Source organism: Fomitopsis serialis (genome assembly GCF_022376445.1).
Source record: "Fomitopsis serialis strain Sig1Antser10 chromosome Unknown B0H18scaffold_37, whole genome shotgun sequence".
Classification (NCBI taxonomy): Eukaryota; Fungi; Basidiomycota; class Agaricomycetes; order Polyporales; family Fomitopsidaceae; genus Fomitopsis; species Fomitopsis serialis.
Window position 1 is genome coordinate 208926 of NW_025954997.1, and position 17720 is coordinate 226645.

The window sequence follows — 17720 nt, forward strand, 5'->3', positions numbered from 1 at the left end:
ATTTAGGAATTTGATGCCGCCCTAGTAGTACGTCTGGAAGATGCACGCCCGATCCTATATGTTTCGGCCCTTCAAAATTCCTTGACATTGTCGCCTCGACGTTCAATTTTCTCTGACTTCTCCCTTGCAACCCATGACAAGTTGAAGTCGCTGTATGTCGCGGGCCAACAGTACTCACGACAATGCTGCTGCAGGAGCCGAGGAGCCGGGAATCATGACAGAGGTAATTCGGGCTATGAGCAGTGAGCTCAGAAGGGCTCGTACGGAGCAGGATCGACTACATGCCGAGAACGAGCGACTGCAGCAAGAGCTCGACGGCGCGTGTCTAACGCTGCGAGCGCTCAGGGAAGGTGAAGACGAGAAGTCACCGACGGTGGATCATACTCGCTATTCGAAGGTGAGAATGTGTTTCGCCCGGCCTAGGACCTGTTGTCTCACTCATTCGTGGTGTCAAGCTATACGAAGAGGCACGCCAAGAGATTGACAGGCTCACTCAAGAGAGAGATGGGGAAAGATCCCATCATGTAAGAAGCGTAGTATGCACTGGCTCTCGTTGATCGTGACGTCTTTCCCCAGGAAGTAGCTATGGAGGAAATACAAGGGAAGCATCTTAAGCTTAAAGACAAGTACAAGGCAGCGAAAGCTTCACTAGCAGAGCACAAGACGGTGATTTGTCTCAACTTCTGCATTCACTACATGATCATGACCGTGACGTACCTCAGGAATTGAGCCGAATTCGGAATGCAACTGCGAATGCATTTGCAGAGTTGTCGGAAGTCAGAGCGCCATCGTCTCGAAAACGAAAAGAAAGGACAGAGGACGACCACACCCCGATCATTACGCAGGAGGCGAAGGCAAAACGTAGGCAAACCTTAGAGTCTCAACCCGATCTGCCGGCTTCTGAGGCTGGTCCCGCGGTGCATACTCAGGCACTCACTATCCAAGATACACACGCAAACGTAAGAGCCGTATCATTCATGATTTCATACGGCCCATGATACGATCTATCTATAGCTCAGTAAAGATACACTGGACGTCCGAAGCTTCCTCGATGTGAATCAGGGTGAGATATTGAAAGAGCCATCCTTACGACATTGCCAATGGCTCTCTGGGCACGAGAAGTGGACAGACTTCAAGGCCGTACGTTCCAACCTTTATTGTCAATCCGCACCATCATTGACGCGAGCATCTACAGAAGCTGGCTTCAGCACGGTGAGCGTCAATCTCACTACTGTTCGCCCGCGCCCATTGAACAATGATTTGCCCTAGCCTCGACCTCCAGACGATCTATTGTCCGCCCGAGAGCATCATCTGGTCTCCGCGGTCAACCATGCGTTGTTTATTTATCCACCCCTTACATTGCTACGTCTCAGAGACCAGAAGCTACCGGCCGTTTGACTACAAAGCATTCTTGGGATCAGGTCAAACTCGAGACGTATGTTTGCTTCAAAAGCTTGAAGATGGAGATGCCACCGGCTGCTACTGTGGCACCTTTAGATGCGTAGGCGCGTCGAATCTGTCTTTTCATGATGTATGCCAGCTTGGACTATCCGGCCAGGTAACTACGAGTGTGATCTCGGAACTATACCTAGCTGACATCATATCCAGAACGTTTTGCTCTCTTATTTGGTTCGCACAGTTATCGTGTTGGGAACCTTCGTCCCGCCCGAAAGCGGTGCATCCAAATCACAAGTCCTCAGACAACTGCTCCGTGATGGAAGCCTGCTTCTACGCTGCCACAAGCTGGAATTCATAGGACGGAACGATGAGCTCAGCAGATTGTTCATCGAATGTGGAGGTAGCAAATCGGGGCAGATGTAAATCATTGCTGCTGAAGAGGGAGAGAATAGGAAGAGGCGAAGGCAGGACTCGGCGTGAACTTTGAGCAAGGCGAGCAGCAGCATATGCACATTCCGTGATACTTTCTGATGGGATTTACTCCGCAGCGTCGGTCGCTGGCAACATGAACTTCGTGGCTTCCCATGTCGCCTGTTATCCTGTCACGCCGCCCTCCGCACCTCAGTTCCATTATACTCTTCACAGGATTGTCCCGTTTTTTTTTTGCTCAGATGCAGTGTCTAATTATGAATACGACTGCTATCGTTAAGAGGCCCCGGTTCTGCGTCATACCATCATGTCGAGTTCTGTCTGTTGCGAAAGTTTGCTTCCGATATCATGTGCATCGCCGGTCCCGGTCGGTCAATAGCTTGTGGCCATTTCGCTACAGTGATTTGGAGTACATGTTCAATACTAGCTCAGTTGGGTACCCATGAAGTTCGGCAATAACGATCGGAACTGAGGCCACTGGCAAGTCACGGCGACGACATGGTACTGGCATGATGGACCACGACAGTGAATTGCTCTAATATTCTGTATTTTCGCGGCAACATCATGATACTAGTACGTACTAGCAGGCTCCTATCTTCTGGAATGCATCGTGACTACTGGTGTACTGTATTTACACTCGATGCAACAACGGGAAAGCAATGCATGCATTACATATGTGTCTGAAGCGACTCAGACCAGCACACATCGCGACGTACTACGTACTGGACAGGATCGGGAGCTGTAGCAGAAGCCCAGCTTGTGGCGGAGTCTCAGTACTGTCTCAGTCCGAGTCTCCACCGACTCGTCCGTGCCATCCACCTGTCTGCTACCACCACGACCTCTAGGGTAAGTCGCAACTCAGGCTGTCGCTTCAGATACCATTGCGATCATTATATATTGTCTGAATCCCTTCAAATAGTGCTCGACCGCATTTTGTAGATTTGAGCTGGCTGCTGCTATGTCTCGTAGACTCGGAGGTCCTAGCCGCCACTGCGACGTGAACTCGTTGCTCACAAACACACAAGCTCTAGTGGACGAACTAGCAACTCTGAGAGCAAGGTATGATAAATACATCGTCTGTAGGACTGTCTCAGAACGCGAGACCGTTTGCTGTTGAATCTAGGAATACCTTTCTCGAGACTAGACATGACATCATACAAGCACTGGGTGCCACATTGCAAGAAAGGAACACTGAACTTGAAGAGGAGGTCGCGAGACTTCAGCAAGAACTGGATGCCACACGGCGGACTCTTCAAGCCTCGACTGCGGTTAAGAAACGGGAAGAGAAGAGTGCTTGGGTAACCGGTTCATCCGTAAGTCATTGTGGCTATCGGTCGCTCAGGTTGAAATCAATACTGAAGGACTTGACGAATAAGACTTACAAAGAAATCGAAGAGGAATTGAAGGATGCGACGTATCGAGAGACAGATGACAGTTCTGTGAGCCTTGTCGTCGTACTCACATGTTACTGGATGATGCTGATCAGCTCCGATGTGGTATTAGCCGTTTGACAACTTGGATGACTTCGATATGAAACTGTTTCTCAACAGTGGATTACTGCGTGATCGCCTAGCCGCAAACGAGACATCATGGCCACCCAGCAGCTTTGATTCGTACAATGTCAGTCCTTGTCTTTGTCAAGACAGTCACGTACATATTGACCTAGCCATTTGTGACTGATAGATCCTGATGAAACTTTCGTACGGAATCTGGCTTGCGCGCAACATCGTATCTGCTGATTTCTGTAACAGCAATGATCCAGCTTGGATCAGTGCTTCGTATTTCGACCAACAACCCAGCATCTGCTGCCCTTCGGTTGACAAATGCTTACATTTGGAGTACGTTGACAGCGACGGCATCAATGATCAGCCTTCTATTGTGTGTGGCAATATCAGCGACGTATACCTTGTCAAAGATGATGGCACATGGGTTTATTGTGGTGTCCACCAGTGTGTAGGTGTATCATACCTGCGCTACAGGGATCTCTGGTTCCTCCAGCAGCAATGGGTGAGCGTCATCTCAGGAGTCTTCAAGTTGATCATACCTCATTGGCATGTGTTGCACAGCCCCATTTCGTTGCGAACATAATGCCGGACATTACCAGTGCATTGCCCGACCGTGACTCTCAAAACCCCGAGCACTTAGAGGAAATCGTATTGACTGACAGCGAACGGTGTGTTGTTGCCTGCTGCGGGCTGGTCAAAATCGGATATAATGTCAACGTTGAGCGTGCTTTGCGTGCACGTAGCCAAGAATCTGGTGCTAATGCACTCAAGCGCGAGACGGCTGCGAAGAAAAGCAGAAGCCGCAAGAAGCAAAAACGATCCTCCACGCACCACAGTATGTGCCCGGTATCGGTGGCTTGCCAGTGGTCACTTAGCTTACGCATGGTCTACAGAGGGGCGAACTTGATGCACCAGAGCGCACGCAACGGCCCATACAAAATGCTGTCTTTTCTGCTTCATTTACTTCGTACACCCACTCTCGCCTTCATCACCGCAATGCTATCTTCATGCTTTGTTCACTGTCTGTTTCGTGCACTTACTCTATGACTTTTGCTATCGAGCTGTTGAATCACGTCGTACCACACTGTATACTTATCGCCGCGTACCTGTGATGTACCTACTGCACCAAAACTACATCGCTATCGCCCCTACATGCCCATTGATACTGGCGTACACAACGAACGCGAGTGACTGGGCTCGTTCATCCCGGACCTGACGAGCACCTCTCTACGAGCTGTGTAGTGTGCCATCAGATGCCGCGCTTGCACTCCTATTCGGCCATGGCATCCTCGCACGCCACGAGCCTGGGAGGTTACTCAGAGACCTCCGCACGAAGGACGACCAAGCGTGCCTGGATGTATCGACAACCATATAGACAATCACGCGCCGTAACACGACTCACTGGATTACATGTATACATGGCTTGCCCATCGCGGACAGAGTTAAGCCTCCAACTGAGAAGCCCCGCAGCTCACGCCGGTGTCACCGATCTTCTCAACCCACTCCTCCGCCGCAGCCCGCGCTTGTACCACCGCTCATGCCCGTTCAACACGCTCCCTCCTCGTCCGCTCCGCGCCGACCGCGCGCTGCATGCAGAACGTCCCGTTCAACTGCGCCTGCGTCAGGAAGATCTCGCCGCGCGGCGCTGAGGTCGTTCAGCGCGTTGAGTTCGAGCGACGCGGTCCGTGACGACGCATGAGACGGTCAGCGCGAGAGACGGTTTAGTCACGAACACGAAGGAAGGGGAGGTCTTGACGGGGGAGGCGAAGTACTGGTTCAAGCTGATGTACTATAGGAGGTCAGAATCCGAGAGGAACGGAGAGAACGGGAGGCGGAGGACTGACCCGTCGAAAGTAAGCTTGGAAACCTTTCGCACCGTAACCCTGCAAGACCAGTCACACCCTCAGCGAGCCAAGGCGGGGCCCGAGGTGCCAATTGCGATGGTAAATGACCTGCCTGCTCGACATTAATGATGGTTGAACTCGTTTGAGAGGTGCTTATGCAATACCTGCCTCGCTGTGCTTGGTGCATAGAACTCGAGTCCGACGTCAAGCACGTCCATTCTTCAGACCCAGCACCGAAGTTCACGAAGCCCCACTATCGCTGCGCATAAGCGGTGTACAGCGCGACAAGCAGCATATATACGCCGAACTTGTGGAGATCGGTCCCTACGGACGTCACATACATATCTGTTGCTAGCCTTCAAGCGCGACGCGTCGCGGTACTCGAGACGTGTAAACGACCGAACATCCCAGCAACGAGTTACACACAGATTTCGCTGATCTCGTCCAGACAATACGTCGCGGCTGACAAGATCATCCTGACCGTGCCAACTACACCAGAGCCTCAGAACAGCCAAAACGCGTAAGCAAGGCCGACTCACTCAAGAAATACGGACGCTTCCCCCGCGCGACGTCCTCCAGCACCACGCGGAGTGTCTCACCCTGCAGCACGTATTCATCCTCGGGCTTGGTATTAAGATCTTAAGACGTCATCATCATGTCCTCGACTTTCGTGTCCCAGATTCGGCGCGAGTATATTGGGACAATGGGAGTGCAGCGACGTGTGTGGAACAAGATGAGGAGGAGGACAGAACGGCGGTTATGTGTGCCGCCCGCCCTGGACGGGTGCAGATCGCGATCGGTAGATCACGACGGACTCGGAAGATGCCGCCAACCGTCGGTCAACGGTGCAGTGGTCAGTCTGACACTGACACTGACAGCGCATCCTGGTCTTGCAATTGTCGTCGAACCCAAATCTAGGCTACTCTCCCAACGTTGGGGGTACGTTCCGTTCGTATCTATCTCTAGCAGAGTCGTGAGGCCAGGCAATGTCCGACAAGCAGAATGTCTCCGACACCGATGCCCTGTCGAATGAGATCGTCCGGGCTTTGGGGAATGAGCTGAAACGACTAAGGGCTACTCATCGCGAGTCAGAAGCTAGGATTCGTGGGTTGGAAGCGCAATACGGCGACCTGGAGGCTAAGTATGGTGGCCTCGTGGCTCGTAACAGCGATCTGAAGGCCAGCCATAACGCTGTCTCGGCGAGGAACACTGTTCTGGAGGGCAGAAACGCCGAGCTAGAAGGAGAGAACGCGCGGCTCCAGCAAGAACTCGGAGACACGCGCAGAGCATTGGTAGCTACGAAGGTAAAGGAAGAGGACTCGGAACCGTGCATTCTGGCAGCAGGATCGGTCAGAGCATTGCACCCTGTCCCTCGTCTTGCTCAATACTGATGCGGCTGCATAAACTAGCCTTACGAGCAGGTGAAGAGGGCCCTAGACGAGTCGATGCGACAGAGGAAGGAGGAAAGCCAAGAGCATGTGAGTAATATATGTGTGCGGCGGAGACGATTCAACGATGTCCATAATCCTAAAACAGGATCGCGTTATGAAGGCTCTCCAGGACAGACTTGCGAAGTCAGATCAAGGACGTGTAGAGATGGCCGCGGAACTGGTGCAGGCGCAACGACTAAAGCCGCCTCGTATCTCCTCCCAACGTAAGTACTGATTAGCTGACAGAATCTGACTTTGGCTCGGCAACGTGTCACCGACAGGTATTCACACATAGGATCTTCGAGCAGCAATGAGAACCCGCGACCAGTGCCTCGGAAGGCTAGGACAGCCATCGCAAAGCATGCAAATGGCGATGAAGGATCGACATCTGACGACGAAGAATCCGAAGAAGAATCCGACGCGGTATCGGCGAGTGATGCCGACGAATCGGTATCCAGTGTCGGCGAAGAGGATGAAGCACCGGCAGCATGTGATGACGCCGAGAACGTTGTCGTCTGTCTGTTTTTCTCATGCTCACATTTGAGACTGACGTCTTGCTTCATAGCAACCACAGGACGTAGATGGTTTCGATTTATCTCTTTTCCTGGGGAGCGAGGCAGTCAATTCGACCGGAGTGCGAGAATCTCCATTGAAGGTGGAACTCGGGAGTAGAGCGCTAAGAGATCTCCGCAAGGTTGATGTCACTCCGCGTTCTTCCTGACACAGAGGCTGACATTTAGACAGATAATCCCTCAGCCATGGTTTGTCTTTACCTAGGTCAATCTCCAATGTGAGCTGATGCCGATACGGTCCCTGATCTTTGATGTTAGTTGGGTATGCACTAGCCCTGAAGTCATTTGGTCGAACGAAGCGACCAAGTGTCTGTTCATGTTGCCTTCTCAGCTCCACGACGCCAACTCCGGAGCGACCACGGACATTGATTACGACGACCGAGTTCAGGAGGACGAAGTGCGTGACCTATTCCATAAAAGCAACGGTACATGGTTCTACCGCGGCACATTCCGATGTACGGGACGGTCAATCGTGTCATACAGATGTATCAAAAGTATTGTCAAGGGCCAGGTTAGTATAGTGATAGTACGGCATACTGTGATCTCTGACACCAAGATAGCACAACGTCTTCAATACTATCTTTCAAAGGACAGTCCCCGGCAGCCATGGTTCTACGCTCACGGTACAAGATATGTACAGGAACGAACAGCTCTGGATTGTTTGCTTCAGACTGGAGAAGGTCGGCGAGAACCACAATATTGTGAGCACACTGGCAGTAGAGGCATGCGAACACAATGGTCAAGAAAGAAGCAGACAAGGAAGCAGACGCAAACGTCCATCACATCATACAGACAACGGGGGCAGGAAGAAACGCAAGCTCTCTTGAAGCCCAAGGTACGTTCGACTTGACTTGGTATCGATGTACGATTCAGCTCGTGTCTCCGAAGCTTAGGCAGAACCCACACCGGTCACTTCGCTCTGTGTATTATATACCCGCATCTATCGCTGCTTTGCTTTGTTGTGTCTTTGCTATCATTCCTACGCAGTTTCATCCGGTTATATTTCATCCGGTGCATAATGCGGTACTCGTTGGCACTGAATCCGTCGATTCTCATCCGCTACGTCCTCAGGCTATGCGCCTGGTTTCCATTGATACCGACAGCAGTATTGACATTGCATCAGTACATCTAGCACGAAGACAATCTAATAGGTATGTACTCAGTCCGAAAACTGTTGAAGAACGACCAATACTCTGCTTACACCTGCGATGATCCAGTCAGACGCTGCATTCAAACTCCTGGATAATGGGGAACCAATCCCTCGGCTAAGCCTGACTTTATCGCTGCTCTGGCGGAAATCGGGCCCCGCTCCCGCCATGCGACTGGATCGGGAGCTGCACGACGCATGAATACAAGGCGGCACCGCGTTGATCTGAATTGAGTACTGACAGACCGACTCAATAGTACTCGAGACGTATGGATGCCCTGCTTCTCTCGCAGCGGTGACCCATCACATCATGCTGCAGGTGATCAATGTCCTCGGGGTCGTCGTAGGACGCGGAAACTCAAATGGTGCAGCCTGAGGGAGAGAACGAAGTAAATAACTTAGTACCGACGATTACATCATGCAGATCCTAGTGGCAACACCGCAGCACGTGTTGGGCCAACGAATTTCAAGTCGCAATCGCCATCTCAACTTCCAAGAGACCAGCGAAGTTCACACCATTGTCCCTGTTATTCTCGCTGTCTGGCTTCTTGCCTCAGCTTCGACTCATCCGTACACTCAGAGCAGACTGTTACTCATGCCTCGCGACGGTGATGGCCGCCATTGTTCCTCGAACTTGCTATTGGCAAGTGCACAAGCCCTAGTAGACGAAGTGGCCACGCTAATAGCGAGGTATGGCGATTCATGTTCCTGCATGATGGGTCAAAACAATTGACTGTCGAACATAGGATCAATGATCTCGAGACTAGAAACGACGCCCGGGAAGCGTTGTACACCAATGTACAGCAAAGAAACACTGAACTAGAGAGGGAGAACACTCGACTTGAGCGAGAACTGGATGCTACGCGGCAAGATCTTCAGGCGGTCGTGGATGCTCAACAGGGCTCGAATGTCCCGATAGCTGATTCATCCGTAAGTCAACGAGTCTGTTGCTTGGATCACACAGAGAGGACTTCGACTCGGACGAGAAAGTCTTACATGGAAATCAAAGAGGAGCTCGACGATGTCTTGCACCAGAGGTCACTCGAAAGGCTCGAGCATGTGAGTTGTTCCGCGTGGCATGTACGTGCGCCTGCTGATTCTAGTCATGCACGAATGACCTTGCAGACTATCAAATTAGAACACTTGAACGCGCAGCTCACGGGAGTGATTGTGAAGTCCGAGCAGACAATGGGAAGCTTGGAGCAGACTTCGACTGTAGGTGCTATAATTGCTAGCTCCATTCAAGACGCTGATCACTTATTATCAGTCCCGGGAAGTTGTCACTGCTTCGAATGACAACGCCACTAGGGCTGTTGGGTCTGATTCTGACCCTACTTCTAGTTCTCCAAGAGTCTTCCAGGGAATTGCTACCAGTTCATCCTTGAATCCGACTAGCAGCGGAGCACAAGCTTTTGTGAGCCTTGATTGATTCATGTCTTACTGAACCCTGTTAACCAGTGCGGTATCAGTCTGTCAACGAGCATCCCTTTGACCAGCAGCATTTTCTCAACAGTGAGATACTGCAGAACTGCCCACGCGCAGAGCCAAGTCCGTCCAGCAGCTCATACCTTTCCCATGTCAGTCCATGTATTTTTCGAGGCGATCATGTACTGACATCGCTTGTGACCCGCAGATTCTGCCGGGATCTTCGTATGTCATCCGTCGAGTACAATGCAAGGTTTATTTGCTAACATCAGCAAAAGCAAAGAAATCCCTGTACACAACAGGCCTTTGTGTCTTGACAACGAATCCAGCATCTGCTCCCTTACGGTTGACAAGTGCTTATATTTGGATTTCATAGGCATAGACATATGGACCGGGGCCGGGGAGACGCAAGGCTCTGTTACTTGCGGTGAGATTCGCGAGATATTTCTCGCCAGAGATGATGGCACATGGATCTATTGTGGCACCCACAAATGTGTCGGCGTGTCGTACATGACCTACGGAGATCTCTGCTTCTTGCAGGAGCAATGGGTGAGTCTCGTCTCAGTTTGAAGGCTCGTTATTCCCTCATTGGTAAGTGTTGTGCAGCCCCGTGTCGCTGCGAACCTAGTGGAGGACATAGTTCCCTACTCTGGCTCTCAAGTCGCCGAATACTTGAGAGAGCGTGTAGAAGTTGACGGCTACTTCGTTGACTGCTGCGGGCTGGTGAAGATCGGATACAATGTCAACATCAAGCATACGTCGGAAGCGCCTCACCCAGAGGCTGGTGCGAATGCACTTAAGCGCAAGAGTGAAAAACATGATGGAAGCCGGAAGAAGCGAAAGCATTCCTCCTCACACAAAGGCATGCCATGCTCGACATACGTGGCTTGGTGGACAGCTAACACAAAATCTGCAGGAGCGCCAGCTTGATGTCGCGTATCTTGAGTTACAAGTACTAGTCTCACCACAAGATGCGTGCGGAGTTTGTGTCGAACCTATCCTCCACACGCTCCCTTTTTTACTTCATCCGCTTTGTGCGCCCACTAATATCTCGCCCCCTTCACACAACGCTATCTTCACGCTTTGTTTGCTGTCACGTCTTACGCTATGGAATTTGCTATTGAGCTGGTGCTTCCCGTCGTACACCTCCGTAGATCATCACATGCATGCGCTGTATACAATATTACGTTGCTAATAATGCACCATCATGCGCATTAGTTCCGGCGAATACAGGAATCCATTCAGGGACCTCCGTCCAGAGACCGACCGCCACTACTGCTTGGACAGCGTTGTTCCCTCTTGCATGCGCGGAAGTGGCAGCTGCAGGAAAGCGGACTGACACCCAGAAGCGTGACTAGCACAGCTCATGTACGCGAGACCGAGCCTCAGTGAGGTGGCTTTCATCGCAGACAGCCAGAAGGTGGGTTTGAAACCGACAAGACGACCCGACAGGACCGGCAAGCTGGCCTGATGCCACGGTCTATGTGGTGGTATGCACCTATTCAGGACACTGAGAACTACGCTTGTGTGCTCATCTTCACCTGGCTGCACAGTCACGTCGGGTCTGTTATGACGGGTCGAAGAGAGACAGTAGAGCGTCAGAGAGGAGAGGCCATCAAAACGCACGAACACGCATGTATGCGCGAGCCTCAAGGTATAGCTGTACACAGCGTTCACGGCGACGTGACGATTACCAACAACCTGGTTCAAATTCCTGTCAAGCTGAGTGAAATGGTTCTTGAACGGTAGAGCCCCGAATCATCTAACTCACCTCGGAGTCCAATACATAGCCTCCCGCCGCCCGATACCCGATCCCCTCTCCATAGATGCAATATACAGGTAGGCCGAAAGGGCTGCCACCATTGGTGCACTCACTGGCAGCCTACTATGGCATTAGGCTCAGTCGAAGCCCTGCGAACTGGTATGAGGCATTGCCGGCGTGCACTATGATGGCGATCGTGCCAGGGGTCTGCGCACCGAATTCAATGACACGCTGCACATTTCATTAATGGCGTCCGTTACGGCCGCCTCATGTTCTTCGTGCGACACCCATTAAACCTACGGGACTAGAAATAGAAATGAGTCACTACTGGGTGATTGCAAGCCTAATAAGTAGTGGTCCGCTCTCGACCGCGGCGGATACCGAGATTGGATCGAGATCACTCAAGTTGAATGAACGTAACTGACACCGTTGACTTCGACTCGTTGCTCTGGTTGGGTTAGCTACTGAGTCAGCTTGGGCTCCGTATCTCTACGTCCTTCATTTTCCTCGTTTGGTACAGTATGTCTCACAGCGGCGAAGCTACTAGCAGCAATGGCTGTGACCCGGGCTCAGTGCTGGCGAACGTGCAAGTATTGGTGAATGAATTGATTACACTGAGGCTAAGGTATGATGAATGAAACATATAACAGGACTTCTAAAGAATTACTTTCGTGTTCAGTAACAATGCACTCGAAACCAAGTACCAAGACATGGAGGCGATGTACCACACAGTCAAAGAAAAGAGCGACGAGTTTGAAGGGGAGAATGCGAGACTTCGGCAAGAGCTGGATGATACACGTCAAACCCTTCAGAATACAGTGGTGAAGAAAGAGAACATGAAGCAGAGTGCTCTGGTTGTTGGAACATCCGTAAGTCGGTGGTGTGCCCCGTCAGTTAATCAGATACTGTTGAACACGATGACACTGACAAAGCCTCAGAATGCAATCAAAGAGGAGTTCGACGAAGTCATGCACCAGAGGACGGTCGAACGGCTTGAACATGTGAGTAATGTTACTGTCATTTACAGATCAGGGTAAATTGCGACAGCGCTGACTTGCACTGCCCAGGGCTGCCTTGTTGATTCTATGAGTGGACAGCTCGCTGATATGACCGAGAAATACAGACAAGTGAAAGAGGAGCTGGAATTAGCAAAAGCCCCAAATGTGAGCTCTGACGTCTTGTGTAATTCTTCTATCATGCTTCATGCCTTGTGTTAACATATGTAACAGGGACTTCTCAACAGCACACCACCGTCTTTCGATGTCCAACAATTCATCAACAGCTGCGGTGTGGGCAAAGTTGAATTTGTCGTCGTCACTGAAGAACGTGAACACTACATATTTACAAGACTAGACTTTGATCTCAGGTCCAGGCGTACTTCCCATGGGGTGAATCTTTCCTATGTGATTAATATTGTACGAATGCTTGACTAAACGGGACAGGGATGTGGGCAACTCCTCCGCGCTGACAGCATCTGGTCATTTTCACACGACAAATGTCTAGTTTTTATCCCGATGTGTCACCATTTGCCGATACTCCCTCCAGGCCCTTTTGATGGGCCACTGCTTGGTACAAGGCATGAGCTTTTTAACTACTCGGGGTACCGCAGATGGGACTACAACGGTGTTTTCGAATGCATCGGAATATGCGATATGGATAGTGATGGTATGAGGTCTCTCCACTTTCTGGACATACCGCAGGTGCGCGGAGAATTCTTTACTGTACGTCTTGACTGACCGCGACTTCTGGACAGGAATCCATTGCCCGTTTGGCGAAGACTTCATTTGTACTTGCCAAGATACCACATCTAACCTCGTTTGTCCGATGCTGCGCAATGGTCAAGGTTGGACACCACGACAACGCTGACCGTGCCGCTCGGCTTGCCCAAGAAGCGGACCGCGCTGAGGTCCCCGAGCGTCCGTCCGACGAGCCAATCCGGCCTAGGAAGAAGCACAAATCTAAAGCATAGCTTGTGTGCGGAGGTGTGTACCAGACAGAGCAGCACACCAATCCACAACTCACGCAGAGATTTCACAGCGCGGCTCAACTCTGACGCTGATCTACTCTTTATGCAGCGTGGTTATGATGGTCGCCACATGCAGTTCTCTTGCTTTGTTCGTTGTTGCTTTCGCACAAGTGTGCTCTGTCTTGCTATCACACGTTATACATACCCGTTGTCGAGTGTTCGACAATGACTACACTTGTGGTCTCAACGCGACTTCGTCGACTGTCAGGCCTTCAGGACCCTCCACAAGAAACAGATCATTCGGCAACTAGCTCTTGTATGTACGTCGAAAACACGGTACTGTTGCATTGATTATCGAGTACTGCATACAATCAATGCTGCATAATGACGCAACCACGCGCTCCCGACCGGTGTGCATTCGTAATAGATCAACGGCAAATGAAAGGCGCCATAGTGTCTCGAAGACTCACAAAGGGTACGCCAGACTGAGCGTGCAGTTCGTGCGAGAGCACGTCACACTCGGGGCAGTCGAGCAGTGGCTGACAAGATGCATAAAGTCCGAGTCTCACGACGGCATGGATGTCTGCCGCTTCCGCAGACATCGGTCGCCCGATGGTCACATCAATGAGATGCCATGCAGATTCGTGCGGTCACTCTCGGAAGCAACACCAAGATCATCGGAATGGCTTGTAGACATGCCAATCTGCGACAACGGAAAGGGAGAGAATCATACCATTTGACTCAAATGGCCCTCAGCCTACCTGCCTCTCACCACCTACACCACCGACCTTCCCAACCCACTACTCCACCGCAACCCTCGCCTCCTCCCAACTCACCGCCCACACCCGGTTAACATGCTCTTCCTCGTGCGCTCCGCTCCACGCTGGCCACGAGCCGCATGCAGGACACCTTTCAGCTACGTCTGCGTCAGAAAGATCTCACCACACCGCGCCAGGTCGTCCAGCGCGTTGAGTCCGAGCGATGGGGTCCACGACGACGCAGAAGACGGTCAGCGCGAAGGACAGTTTGGTCATGAGCGTGAAAGTTGGTGTGTCTTCACGCGAAGGACGAAGTACTCGCTCGGGCTGATGTACTGTAGGAGGTCAGGATACGTGTGGGGAGGAGAGAAGGAGGCGGAAAACTCACTCGTATGTAGGTTTAGGTTCCTTTCACGCCATAGCCTTGCAAGACGAATCAGAGACCTTCGGCGAGCGCCGCAGCCGCCTAAGCCCGAGGTGCCAGACGCGGTAGTCAATGACCCCGCCTGCTGGACATTGATGTCAGTTGAACTCGGGTGAGAGGTGCTTAGGCTTGCTGCGCAGAAACTCGAATGCAACATCGAGCGCGTCCGTGCAGGTCCGTGCTCCAGATCCAGCACCGAGTTTCACGAGGCCTCACTATCGCTGCGCATCAGCAATGTACAGCGCAGCAAGCAGCATATATACGCCAACCTTGCGAACATTGGTCCCTACGGACGCTGCGTCTCTCTTGATATCCTTCAAGCGCGGCACGTTGCGGTCCTCGGGACACGCGAGATTTACACCTGCCCAGGCGGCATAGACATGGAGCCAGACATCGGGGTAGTCCTTCACTGTGCCCGTGTAAGCGACCGACCATCCCAGCAAATGAGCTACTCAGACTTCGCTGATCTCGTCCAGACGACCCGTCGCGGCCGATGAGGTCAACGTGACCGTACCAACTATAACAGAGCCTCAGAACAGCCCAAACGTGTACGCAAGACCGACTCACTCGAGAAATCCGGACGCTTCCCCCGCGTGACGTCCTCCAGCGCCACGCGGAGCGTCTCACTCTGCAGCGCGTATTTATCCTTGGGTTTGATATCCAGATTCCAGACGTTGTCACCATTTCAAGTTCCTCGACCTTCGTGTCCTAGGGTCGGCGCGAGTATTGGGAGCACAGCGACGGGTGTGGAACAGGATGAGGTCGTCTAAAGAACGGCGGTTATGCGCGCCCCGACGGATGCAGATCGCGATCGGTAGATCACGACGGACTCGGAAGATGCCGCCAACCGTCGGTCAACTTGAATGTGTTGACTTTCTGTCAGTCTGACAGTGACAGTCCATCCTGGTCTTGTCGTCGAACCCAAATCTACATAGGCTATTATCCAAGCGGTGTGGGTGCGTTCTGTTCGCGTCTAGTTCTAGCAGAGTCGCGAGCCAGGAATAATCAGGCAATGTCTGACCAGCAGGACGACTCCGACTCCGAACGAAACCGTCCGGGCGACGGGCGTTAGGAATGGAACTAAGGGCTACTCATCGCGACTCCGAAGCCAGGATCCATGATTTGGAAGCTCAGTACGGCGACCTCGAGGCCAAGTATAGTGACCTTGTGGCTCAGAGCAGTGATCTGGAGGCCAGTCATAACACTGTCTTGGCGAGGAACACCAATCTCGAGGGAAGAACCACCGAGCTGCAAAGAGAGAATGCACGACTCCAGAAAGAACTCGATGACACGCGCAGAGAGTTGACAGTGATGAAAGAGAAGGAAGAGGACTCGGAACCGTGCATTCTACCAGCAGGATCGGTCAGAGCATTGCACCCTATCCGTCGTGTTGCCAAGTACTGATGCAGATTCCACTGGCATGATTCAACCCTACGAGCAGGTAGAGAGGGCGTTAGACGAGTCGATGCGTCATAGGGAGGAGGAAAGCCAAGAACATGTAAGTGAAGGCCGTGTGCTACGGAGACGGCTCGAAGATGACCATTATTACAACTCAGAGTCGCGTCGTAAAGAATCTCCAGAGTAAACTTGCAGAGTCATGTTGCGGAAAAATCACTTTCTGACTCGGACGACGAAGGGCCCGACGAAAAGTCTAACGAAGAGGCTGATGGAGCATTCGACGAAGGATCTGACGCAGCACCGGCAAGTAATGATGACGAAACCTTCGCCGTCTGTCCATTTCCTTGTTCTTACATCTGAGACTGATGTCATGCTTGATAGCAGTTACAAGACGTGGACGGTTGCAACCTAGCTCATTTTCTTGGCAACGAAGGGGTTAATGCGTTCGGAGTACCAGAATCAGAATTGAAGATGAAACTCCCTTGTATGTGTAGTAAACAAAGGGCGTTGAAAGCTCTCCGCAAGGTTGATCGTCGTGTTCCATCTGATACTAACACTGATACTGATGCATTCCACACAGATAATCTCTGAGCCACGGTTTGTCTTGAATTTGGTCAACCTCCATCATGAGTCGATACTGATACCGGGCAGTATCTTGGATAATAGCTGGATATGCATCGGTCCCGAACTCATTTGGTCGAGTGGAATGACCAAATGTCTGCTTGTGTTGCACTCTCAGCTCTATGATGTAGACTCTGGAACTACTACGGACATCGTGTACGATGACCGAGTCCAGGAAAATCAAGTACGCGACCTCTTCCATACAACCGCACTCCCCGATGCAACCGGGAAACCATTGTTCTACCGCGGCACATTTCGATGTACAGGACAGTCGATCGTGTCTTACAGGCACATCAAACCCTTCATCAAAGACCAGGTTGGTGAAATTATAGTGCCTCATCCTGCGATTTCTCTGACCTTGAGATAGCCCAACGTCTTCAGAACCATCGTTCAAAGGACAACGCGTAGCAGTCAGGCCGCCACCCAGGCGGCACTCAAAGACATGTACGAGAATGAACAGCTCAAGATCGCTTGTTACAGACTAGAGAAGGTTGGCGAGAATCGCGAAATTATGGGCATAGTAGAGGCATGCGAACGCGACAGTCAAGAAAACACACGCAAACATCCGGCGCAACGTACAGACAACGGAAGCAGGAAGAAACGCAAACTCGCTTGAAGTCCCGACACAGCTCACATCCCTCACGCTTAGCCAAAACTCACATCGGTCACTTCGCTCTGTGGATCGTATACCCACATTTACCACCGCTTCGCTTTGCTATGCCTTTGCTATCGTTGCTACCAGTTTTCATCCAGTTATATTTCATTCGGTGCATAATGCGGTCCCCGTCACCATATCTGTCATTTCTCATCCGCTGCAAGCTCAGGCCATGAACACCAATACCGGCAACAGGATTGACAACTGCATACTGGTGTAGTGCATCTAGCGCGAAGACAATCTAGTAGGTATGTTGTCGGAAATCAGAGAACGAACAATGCTTTGCTTACACCTGCGACGAGCCCAGTCACATGCTGCATTCGATATTCTGGATACTGTGAATAATGGGGAAGCCATCCCGCGACCCAGCCTGCCTTTCATCGCTC

General features: G+C 51.6%; 6 protein-coding genes across 6 annotated transcripts; 5 read left to right on the forward strand and 1 right to left on the reverse strand.

Moving 5' to 3' along the window:
* Positions 1-96: 96 nt before the first annotated feature.
* Positions 97-1841, forward strand: B0H18DRAFT_389678 (uncharacterized protein). The gene is made up of 7 exons (XM_048037891.1): positions 97-397; positions 456-524; positions 577-607; positions 718-959; positions 1015-1140; positions 1196-1212; positions 1270-1841. The coding sequence occupies exons 1-7, from the start codon at positions 155-157 to the stop codon at positions 1754-1756; spliced, it is 1215 nt and encodes a 404-aa protein (XP_047892935.1). The 5' UTR covers positions 97-154; the 3' UTR covers positions 1757-1841.
* Positions 1842-2622: 781 nt separating this feature from the next.
* Positions 2623-4499, forward strand: B0H18DRAFT_1010187 (uncharacterized protein). The gene is made up of 8 exons (XM_048028902.1): positions 2623-2673; positions 2747-2886; positions 2951-3140; positions 3204-3266; positions 3331-3447; positions 3511-3834; positions 3894-4167; positions 4226-4499. The coding sequence occupies exons 2-8, from the start codon at positions 2786-2788 to the stop codon at positions 4237-4239; spliced, it is 1083 nt and encodes a 360-aa protein (XP_047892936.1). The 5' UTR covers positions 2623-2673; positions 2747-2785; the 3' UTR covers positions 4240-4499.
* Positions 4500-5017: 518 nt separating this feature from the next.
* On the reverse strand, positions 5018-5579 carry B0H18DRAFT_389704 (uncharacterized protein). Its single transcript, XM_048037892.1, has 3 exons — positions 5341-5579; positions 5177-5288; positions 5018-5121 (listed from the first exon to the last, which is right to left on the reverse strand). Exons 1-3 carry the CDS (start codon positions 5392-5394, stop codon positions 5054-5056), a joined length of 234 nt encoding a protein of 77 aa, XP_047892937.1. The 5' UTR covers positions 5395-5579; the 3' UTR covers positions 5018-5053.
* Positions 5580-6035: 456 nt separating this feature from the next.
* On the forward strand, positions 6036-8148 carry B0H18DRAFT_1010209 (uncharacterized protein). Its single transcript, XM_048028903.1, has 8 exons — positions 6036-6525; positions 6586-6654; positions 6713-6830; positions 6902-7119; positions 7172-7300; positions 7351-7367; positions 7437-7689; positions 7739-8148. Exons 1-8 carry the CDS (start codon positions 6163-6165, stop codon positions 8003-8005), a joined length of 1434 nt encoding a protein of 477 aa, XP_047892938.1. The 5' UTR covers positions 6036-6162; the 3' UTR covers positions 8006-8148.
* A 3791-nt stretch (positions 8149-11939) lies between these two features.
* Positions 11940-13855, forward strand: B0H18DRAFT_1010232 (uncharacterized protein). The gene is made up of 8 exons (XM_048028904.1): positions 11940-12137; positions 12192-12381; positions 12451-12513; positions 12580-12675; positions 12742-12900; positions 12955-13212; positions 13266-13488; positions 13588-13855. Exons 1-7 carry the CDS (start codon positions 12034-12036, stop codon positions 13479-13481), a joined length of 1086 nt encoding a protein of 361 aa, XP_047892939.1. The 5' UTR covers positions 11940-12033; the 3' UTR covers positions 13482-13488; positions 13588-13855.
* Positions 13856-15556: 1701 nt separating this feature from the next.
* On the forward strand, positions 15557-17522 carry B0H18DRAFT_1010238 (uncharacterized protein). Its single transcript, XM_048028905.1, has 9 exons — positions 15557-15616; positions 15685-16022; positions 16102-16158; positions 16217-16241; positions 16297-16388; positions 16440-16583; positions 16639-16655; positions 16710-16995; positions 17047-17522. The coding sequence occupies exons 2-9, from the start codon at positions 15735-15737 to the stop codon at positions 17293-17295; spliced, it is 1158 nt and encodes a 385-aa protein (XP_047892940.1). The 5' UTR covers positions 15557-15616; positions 15685-15734; the 3' UTR covers positions 17296-17522.
* Positions 17523-17720: the final 198 nt, after the last annotated feature.

Bases quoted from the DNA above. Each gene is read 5' to 3' on its own strand.
- B0H18DRAFT_1010209 (XM_048028903.1), top strand. From the start codon at position 6,163: ATGTCCGACAAGCAGAATGTCTCCGACACCGATGCCCTGTCGAATGAG. The intron at 6,526-6,585 runs GTCAGAGCATTG...TGCATAAACTAG, and splicing joins GCATTCTGGCAGCAGGATCG to CCTTACGAGCAGGTGAAGAG. The intron at 7,690-7,738 runs GTTAGTATAGTG...ACACCAAGATAG, and splicing joins AAAGTATTGTCAAGGGCCAG to CACAACGTCTTCAATACTAT.
- B0H18DRAFT_389704 (XM_048037892.1), bottom strand. From the start codon at position 5,394: ATGGACGTGCTTGACGTCGGACTCGAGTTCTATGCACCAAGCACAGCG. The intron at 5,289-5,340 runs GTATTGCATAAG...AATGTCGAGCAG, and splicing joins CACCAAGCACAGCGAGGCAG to GCAGGTCATTTACCATCGCA. The intron at 5,122-5,176 runs GTCAGTCCTCCG...GACCTCCTATAG, and splicing joins TCCAAGCTTACTTTCGACGG to TACATCAGCTTGAACCAGTA.
- B0H18DRAFT_389678 (XM_048037891.1), top strand. From the start codon at position 155: ATGTCGCGGGCCAACAGTACTCACGACAATGCTGCTGCAGGAGCCGAG. The intron at 525-576 runs GTAAGAAGCGTA...GTCTTTCCCCAG, and splicing joins ATGGGGAAAGATCCCATCAT to GAAGTAGCTATGGAGGAAAT. The intron at 960-1,014 runs GTAAGAGCCGTA...ATCTATCTATAG, and splicing joins TCCAAGATACACACGCAAAC to CTCAGTAAAGATACACTGGA.
- B0H18DRAFT_1010232 (XM_048028904.1), top strand. From the start codon at position 12,034: ATGTCTCACAGCGGCGAAGCTACTAGCAGCAATGGCTGTGACCCGGGC. The intron at 12,901-12,954 runs GTGAATCTTTCC...TAAACGGGACAG, and splicing joins CCAGGCGTACTTCCCATGGG to GGATGTGGGCAACTCCTCCG. The intron at 13,213-13,265 runs GTGCGCGGAGAA...ACTTCTGGACAG, and splicing joins ACTTTCTGGACATACCGCAG to GAATCCATTGCCCGTTTGGC.
- B0H18DRAFT_1010238 (XM_048028905.1), top strand. From the start codon at position 15,735: ATGGAACTAAGGGCTACTCATCGCGACTCCGAAGCCAGGATCCATGAT. The intron at 16,159-16,216 runs GTAAGTGAAGGC...ATTACAACTCAG, and splicing joins AGGAGGAAAGCCAAGAACAT to AGTCGCGTCGTAAAGAATCT. The intron at 16,389-16,439 runs GTCTGTCCATTT...CATGCTTGATAG, and splicing joins ATGATGACGAAACCTTCGCC to CAGTTACAAGACGTGGACGG.
- B0H18DRAFT_1010187 (XM_048028902.1), top strand. From the start codon at position 2,786: ATGTCTCGTAGACTCGGAGGTCCTAGCCGCCACTGCGACGTGAACTCG. The intron at 3,448-3,510 runs GTCAGTCCTTGT...TGTGACTGATAG, and splicing joins GCAGCTTTGATTCGTACAAT to ATCCTGATGAAACTTTCGTA. The intron at 3,835-3,893 runs GTGAGCGTCATC...TGTGTTGCACAG, and splicing joins GGTTCCTCCAGCAGCAATGG to CCCCATTTCGTTGCGAACAT.